The sequence below is a fragment of the Perkinsus marinus genome (assembly GCF_000006405.1).
Source record: "Perkinsus marinus ATCC 50983 genomic scaffold scf_1104296929402, whole genome shotgun sequence".
Lineage (NCBI taxonomy): Eukaryota > Perkinsozoa > Perkinsida > Perkinsidae > Perkinsus > Perkinsus marinus.
The window spans coordinates 2,159-10,575 of record NW_003216456.1 but is presented as its reverse complement, the minus strand read 5'-3'; the positions used below and the strand labels follow the sequence as shown (position 1 = coordinate 10,575).

At 46.6% G+C, this 8,417-nt stretch overlaps 2 protein-coding genes across 2 annotated transcripts; one reads left to right on the top strand and one right to left on the bottom strand.

Moving 5' to 3' along the window:
- Positions 1 to 91: 91 nt before the first annotated feature.
- Positions 92 to 2,083, top strand: Pmar_PMAR007738 (retrovirus polyprotein, putative; the record flags this gene model as incomplete). The annotated part of the gene is made up of 1 exon (XM_002787409.1): positions 92 to 2,083. The coding sequence occupies one exon, from the start codon at positions 92 to 94 to the stop codon at positions 2,081 to 2,083; it is 1,992 nt and encodes a 663-aa protein (XP_002787455.1).
- Positions 2,084 to 4,729: 2,646 nt separating this feature from the next.
- On the bottom strand, positions 4,730 to 8,017 carry Pmar_PMAR007737 (hypothetical protein; the record flags this gene model as incomplete). The annotated part of the gene is made up of 3 exons (XM_002787408.1): positions 4,730 to 4,753; positions 6,353 to 6,431; positions 7,128 to 8,017. The coding sequence occupies 3 exons, from the start codon at positions 8,015 to 8,017 to the stop codon at positions 4,730 to 4,732; spliced, it is 993 nt and encodes a 330-aa protein (XP_002787454.1).
- Positions 8,018 to 8,417: the final 400 nt, after the last annotated feature.

The following is an 8,417-nucleotide window of genomic DNA, read 5'->3' as shown; positions in this document are numbered from 1 at the left end:
TGAACGTCGGCCGTCGGTGGGGTGATGTGCAAGAACCTTTGGTGGCAAGTGGTTGCCTCTCGTTGACTTATACGATCGCACTGTTACAGATATGGTGTGGGTGCGTAGAGATGGATTCCCTGCATTCACGGATGCGCTGGCCAGAGTCTTCGCGGGGGGCGGACATGAGGGGGCGACCCCGGAACCCCCGGAATCGAGCGATCCTAAACTGCTGATCGACTCGGGCAGTATGGAGGTTGAGGTGGAACCTGGCTCTATGAGCTACGATGAAGATGAAGACGCAAGCGACGTCGACTCCCTGAATACGGATGAGCTCTCTGATAACCTTCCGAATGAAGATGAGATGGTCGATGTCGCTGCAGCGGTCATGGATAGCCGGAAGTCCGTCTATCTTAGTATCGGCGCGACCAAGTTTCTCGAGGAGGTTGAAGAAGCCCAGGCGAGAGACGACGAGAGCAGATATTTAGGGGTACGGCTATCCCGGGTGCGGCAGTATCTATCCGACGGTCACCTCGACAACGACGACAAAGTCACGGCAGAGCGCATCAAGAGAATCGCGGAGCGTTTTGTGCTACATGAGGGCATCATATTTTATCGGGGTAGGCCTGGTTTGAAGCTCTTTGTTCCGAGAGCTAAGACGAGAGAGTTGGCTTCGACGAAGTCAGAGTCACCGTGGATGAGATCGTGGATACTGTGTAAATACCACGACCTCACCGCGATGTGCCACAGGGGTGGAGCACGACTTGCAGAGGCGGTGTTGAGATTCCACTGGTGGCCTACCGTTCTATCCGATTGTGCTAGGTATGCCCGTACGTGTACGAGATGCCAGATCGACAAGGTGACATTGCGTCATAAAGTTGGCGAGCTGGGATCGACAGTATCGAGAAGCTCGAGGCCGAATGAACTGCTGATTGTGGATTATGCTGGGCCTATCACCTGTACTGGGCAGGGAGTTGAAGATCCAAAGTACATACTACTCGTCATTGATGCTTTCACCCGATGGTTGCACCTGGAGGCAGTCCATAGTGATGATGCAACCACTACTGCACAAGTCCTTTGGCGTACCCATATATGTGTCCATGGCCCACCCGCAGTTCTCCACTCTGATAGGGGAGCACACTTCACGGCCGATATCATCAAGGAGCTATGTCGGTTTGCCTCGATGACTCATACAGTTGGATCTGTGAGAAACCCTCGAGTCCAAGGGATAGTCGAGAGATCGGTTAGAGAAGTGAAGACAGCTCTAAGAGTGACGAGCGAACGACTTCGGCAGGAGGGCAGAGGCTGGTGGGAACAACTCCCGGCAATAGCTATGGTCCACAACACTGCAACTCCGACTTACGCAGGCTCGGTTGGTGACCTCTCCCCCTACCATCTCACGTATGGCAGATCGACGCCTGACTTGTTTGCTGGTGAGAACCCACCTGAAGGAGGGTGCGATAACATTGGCGCCTATGCTGACAAACTTCGCCGCAGTCTTGAGGCGGCGCATGCGATTTGGGATACGGTGAGGCAGCTCGAGATCTCCAAGAGGCAGGATGAGTTTCGTCTCAATAGTACTAACGATGATCTGCAAGTAGGTGACTACGTGCTGAGAGTCCTTTCGAAAGATATTCCTGGCGGACAGAAGCCTGAAGTGCGAGGGCCATATGTCGTGGCTGGGAGAGCCGGTACCAATCACTACACTGTCGACGGCATGGACGAGCCCATCCCTGCTCACCAATTGAAACTCATTTCACTGGATGAAGGGTTGCGCCTAGGTCTCGCAGGAGAAATCTCGGATCCGCGTTATCGCCGCCTCGGTGTGGTTAATCATTGGAAAAAGTTGTTGAAGACCCCGATGGAGCAGTTGTTACACAAAGATTTGGTGTTATATGAGGTGCCGGATGATCAGAACGATCACAACTACTTCTATGATGTGGCTGAAGTCCTTGACAATATGCCGACTACTCGTGAGCTGAAGGTTCGGTTATGGATGGTAGATGCTCTAGGGCGAATCGCCCTGGGCGATGGGGCGAAGGTCCCTCGGACCGGATCCTGGTTATTGGGTATGATAGAGTCGTCGCGAATAAACTGGTGTTGACTCAACAAAAGCGGGTGCCCAAAGCGTTGTTGAAAATGTTAAGGATTCGCGACGAGGGGGCGAAGATGTAGAAGATCGGAAGGTATAGATGAGAGAGGATGATGAATCATCATCATCATTGATGATGGATCGAAGAGTTTTTGATATTAAGTTTATATAAACTACCAGTTCGAGTATTAGAGTATAGAGGCTTTTTGAGATGCCGCGCAGTAGGTGTGGCGCTCGCCTCATTAGCTATGTGGATTGATCGAAAGTAGTGGAGACGCAGTTGTCTCTATATGGTTTTTATCCACTATCATACGAATACCGTATCAGTAAGATATGCCATTGTTGGATTCTGAAGAAAGCAAGAATACTAGGCGATCTGTGTTATCAAAACATTCTCTAATTCATTGTTTCTCATAGTTACTACTACAACCATATATTAGGTTGATTATTCTTCTATTATTTATTCACGTCCAGTGAACCATGTCTCATAGATGTTGAAGTGCTCAACTCACTACTGTTCATGTTTATCTCTACTTCATCGTTCAGATATGTCTGTTTTATACTCGTACGATTTCATATCAAGTTACTCTACTCCAATCTTCGTGGCCTCGCTGAGAACCACAGGGCCACAATTCCTGCGGTTATGATAAGCCAGATTATAACCGGTTCTATCGATGGGAAGTTCATCTTGAGTTTTGTCATGTTAAGGTCGCATAAATGGAATCACGAGGCTAATGGGGAAAGCTTATACACGCCGCCTTAGAAGTATTTGATAGACTTGCCGCAGGCTGGGCCGCGGAATATTCTGTTGCTCCCCACACAGATCAATTTTATGGCCGGGGCAGCTATGCCACCGCAATATATGCCATCTGATGGGGCAGCTATGCCACCCCAATATATGCCGTCTGATGGGGCAGCTATGCCGCCCCAATATATGCTGCCTGATGGGGCAGCTATGCCATACGTCGGCGCCGAGAATTAAACTCTAATTATTGAAGTGCCCATAAGGAAAATATCGATTATAGTTTCAACTCGAAACTATAATCGGTTTTTTCTTAAACTTGAAACTTCCAAGTGAACAAAAAACGGCTGCAAAAGAAATCAGGCTGATTCCGGTCGCAGCTGATTTTATCAGCTTCACACTCGGTTCCGATAGGACATAGTCTATGGTCCTGAACTCCCAGGAAGGTCAACAGAGGGACCCCCTGTGTCATTGCATCGAATCATCTTTCTATTGTAGAACAGTGATACTATCACTTCTTAGAGGTGAGTCGTAGTTTCCAGTGAAAACTCTCAACTTCAAAAGGTCACAATCTCTGACGAAATTATGGATCTTCCGTTCGCGCTGTTTGTACTTGGCTACATCTCGGGGAGGTTCAGCAGACTTAGTCTCTCGTGTAACTCCGGCATTTTCAAAGGGGGAATCTATGTGAGCAAATAAGTTTCTCTGATTGTGATAGAGTCAGGCTCGGCGAAGCGAATGTTGGTGAACTCGAGGAAACTCGTTGAAAGACGTGACCTTGCAACCTCTCTTACTGTTTCCAGAAGAATTCCCATATCCCAGAAAGATTGTCGTTCTGAATCCAGTGGGCGACCAGTGGTAGCCTCACACAGGAGCTGAGCGGAACCGACAAGATGACCTATCGGCTCCTCACTCAAGACCATCAAGTCAAGCTTGGACGAGCACGATAACTCGGAGTTGCGGTGCTCGACATAGGAATTACTAACTCCGGAGTAATTAACAAGGAATTTGCGTCCCGCAGTGTCGAGTTGATACCTCAGGTGTTGTCTATTCACAAATTATGAAGATTCACAGATCACGAAGTAATTTCGGACAGATCGCACTAAGCGAATAGTGATCCGGGTTGCGAGAATTGGAGACCAATGCGCAGTTGTGAACGCCCAACGTGCATACTGGCCTCCGACGCGTTGCCTTTATACTTCCAGACAAAAAACAGTCAATGCTTCTGCACAGTGCTCTGCACTCTAGCGAACGATTCAGAGGACTCGTTTTGTATTCATAGCGCTAGCATAGAATCCTTCCTTGCTAGGCTACTCAATGCTTCACACTCGCATGTTAGAGCGCGCCAATGTATATGCGTACATATTGTATTGATCGATCATTACGCGTTAGCTATTGTCTCATGGTTCCCCTTTTCCCATATACCGGTTCATAGCGATCTATCCTATTCGAGCTGGCATTCTATCGTTAGTTCTCTACGACTACCTCAACTATCACCGTCAGCTAGGTTCGACAATCCGGAGAAGGCCTCGCTGTTTATGCAGCCGAAATTGATCAATACTTCGAGACTCCCAACCACATTGATCACTCAACAATAGAGTCTATTGTTAAAATCATTTCACACTACATTGAAGCACTCAGTTGAGAGACTAACGGGTGACTAATTTACCCAATATACTGCTCTGGAACACAACTACTGTTTCGGTGGAAAATTTCCTAGAAGCAATATCCTACATAAAATACGGTCGGGACCCCGTCTACGGGGTCCACGACCGCCGAGCTTGAGATAAGCCAGAGCTCTAATCATCTGCCGCTTCGTATTATCTGCAACGCATTAACACCTAACAGTTAAATAACGAATAGTATATGGTATGATCGTATGATGGTGCCGTGATAGCAATACAGAATAACAGCGATCAACGAGCAGCAACATCCAAGATCTACAGATCATCATCAGTAGATGCACTCACTGAAGTATTGATATCTGATGATCTTTGATCATGGGCTATGTCCCGCTAAGGTGCATCTTCGTATAAGCAGAACATAATTCCTTATTTAATCGAAATTATAGACGACGAACAATGAATACCGATTAATAGCAACTTCCCAGACCTACAGATCATCATCAGTGGATGCACTCACTGAAGCATTGATATCTGATGATCTTAGATCATGGGCTATGTCCCGCTAAGGTGCACCTTCGTATGAGCAGAACATAGTTTTCTACTTGATCAAAGATATAGACGACGAACGATACATACCGATTAATAGCAACATCCGAGATCTACAGATCATCATCAGTGGATGCACTCACTGAAGTATTGATATCTGATGATCTTAGATCGTGGCTTATGCCCCGCTAAGGTGCACCTTCGTATAAGCAGAACATAATTTTCTACTTGATCAAAAATATAGACGACCAATGATACATACCGATTGATGGCAACATCCCAGATCTACAGATCATCACCAGTGGATGCACTCACTGAAGTATTGATATGAGATGATCTTTGATCATGGGTTATGGACACGACATGTAACGCGACCATATGCCATGTTATGGCATTTGGAGCATCGAATCCAGTAATAAGCCCCACACATAACCATGGAATCAACATTGGATCTTGAGTAGATATCGCTCCCTGACATCGGTTGTGCTCCAAAAGCCTGCGTCTTATAGATATAGTGCTCCCAATGTGAAACACAGACGGTCGCATCATACTCAGTAATATATATACACATCCTCCTATTGACGACGTTTCAGGAAGATCACTTGCATGATATCTGAACGGTCCGGTATCGCGACGTACAATAGAACCTGCATTTTGTGTTGAGTCCATATCAAGACTACGTAAAATTAGATCAATGTACTCATCAAACTGTTGAACTTTATTCAATAAAAACCGGATAACAGTCAATGCCTGAGAAACGTCACCTATAAGGATAATGTCGTCTAGTCGTTTAACGCGAGAAAATAAAGTATATAACTGAGATCTTAACCATAATTCATGCTTTTTGTCTACTGTGCTCAGTTGTGCGCACACTGATGGTAGAGTGCTACCCATACAACGGTGCACAGTAGAGGCACAAAATGGCCTCAGCGAATATTGCAATCGTTGGCCTAGCAACCCTGGCCTAACAAACGTATCACGGCCAGAAGTAGGGAAAAGTATTTTAATCTCTTGCCATCCAGCAGCTACATAATCCCCATCACTGGGCAATTGCCGATATCCAGCCGGAGCTAAGAAAACATGCACAGGACCATGGAACACAGCTGGAATAACGGATACAACACACAATTGACCTTGCGAATATCTGCGATTAGTAGTATCATTCTGTGTTATACGCATCACTACGCCACGAACTAATCGAAGTTGAGCCGGTTCCAAGCACTTCTTATCAAGAACCAAAGCCACTTCTTTCCTAGCAATCTTCCATTGAATAGAATTACTACTACTTTCAAGATCAATTGATTCAGAAACATACTGCTCTTCCGGAGAAAAATGTGTTCGAATATAATCATCTCGTTCTTTTATTACTTCCTGCTCAGCAATTCGTTTCCCAACAACCCTTAAAACGTCATGCGGAACAGATGCAAAAGAGGTAGCGAAACGGCATCTACGTGTAATAATTTCACAATATTCATCGATCAATTCTGGATGCAAATGCAAACTTGGGATACGACCTATTTCGTTGATACGTTGCAGGTCATGGTCTGTGGCAGATCTAACGTATATAGTTAATTGCACTAGACGAAAAGTTACAAGAATCATAGGCGATGTAAGAAGAGGATGCCCTTGGATTGGTGGCAATTGAATTGGGTCCATACTACAAAGTAGCATTATCCCTCCATACGGTAAATTACTACGACGAGCCACTCGGAGACATCGATCAATCACAGCTAACAAATCCGCACTGATAAGCCCCAATTCTTCGACGCACAAAACATTGATCTCTCGCAAAAAAGCAAGTTTCAGTGGGTTTCGTCCGAGCGCGAGAATGCATTTCTCAGCTACGTGCTGCTGGTCTTTGTCCGTCTTGCCTCCCTCACCCCCACTTGAAGTAACACTTGTCTCAGTCATAGGGAAATGATTAGGTAGTTATCGAGTAGTATGGCAAGTTGCCATAGGCAACGCTAGACTATATCACATAGAAGCTAAGCAGAGCTTAGGATATCGATCAACAGGGCCAGCGCTGGTAACACTGGCACAAGGGGACAGAGAGAGATGGATAGATGTGTCGACTATTCACGAGATATCGTGTGCACGCCCCCCAGACAGCATCTAGACATCGATGTGTGAGTGAGACCATTACATAGCTCCATGTGTCTTCAACCAAGAGAGAAGAGATGGGGGCAGTCGTCGTGTCCGTGTAGGGCGGAAGACACCGATAACATCAGCAAAATTGACATCCCATGTGAAGGAAACACGATCACGAGCTGGTGGTAGAGTCCAGGAGCCACGGGCAGATTTGTTCAACACAATGATCTTGAAACCATCAGGAAGCTTCTGGTCAATCTCACCAATACGGAGGGTTCTGGTAGGTTCAGGACCAGTTGTATCATCCTCAGCTATTATCACAAAGTTGCCGGCCTCGGCATCATGTAACTCAATCTTCACGTCGTCAGGCAAGGAGAGCGAGAAAATACCGGAGGTATAGGCTTCATGAGGATGAACAGCGTTGGTGAAATCGTCAAGGGATGAATCTTGACGAAAGGGTAGTAGTTGACCAAGACTTACCCATCCCGGCCAATCTGAAAGACGATAGAGATAGGGGTTAGAAGGATGGAAGTCCGTAACAGTGAAAGGCCCGCGTAAGACTCTGTGGCTGTTCTCCAGTCGACAGAGCCGAACCTGATCTCCAGGAGAAAAAGTGTGCAAGGGCACTTCGTGAGCCAAGTGAATCATTTCAAGCTTATGAGCTACATCATCAGCGATGGCTCTAGTAATATAGAAATTATCGACAAGTTGATTACGAAACTCTGACCAAGAATCATTAAACTGATCGATAGAGGAAGCTTCCGCATCAGACTGCGGGTCAAGTAGAGCTGCTGAAGGGAGAAAAGGATCAGCAATGCCAAAGGCCAACTCAGAGGGACTGAAACCATATAGTGCTATCTTGCTGCTGTTGTGGACCGAAATAGCCGATTGTGCGATAACCCACCATGGAAGACGACCCGGAGATAAGATGGAGTTAGTAGACATGGCTAGTTTGATCTCTTTGATGACGTTTTCCACACGACCTTGGCATTGAGGACGACGTGAAACACCAAGGGATCGTTCGATACCCAAAACCGTTAGGAACCGGGATAGCTTGTCAGAGCTATGCGCAGGAGGGCTATCAAGTTGTAGCACAGAAGGGGTCCAAAAATAGCACACCATTGAAGCACAGCTGAGATGACAGATGAAGTGGAAGTCGATTGGGCTGGACAACCCATACACATCTGAGTAGCACTATCCACGAGTATAGTCAGATAGGTACAGTTATTAGGTTCTGAGTGGTCAGGCGAGTCAGAGAGAGGTCCTAGAAAGTCAAGTTGAACCTCGGAGAAACGGCCAGCACCTCGGCGGAAAAGAGAAGGTTGAACAGGATTAAGTCCACCCG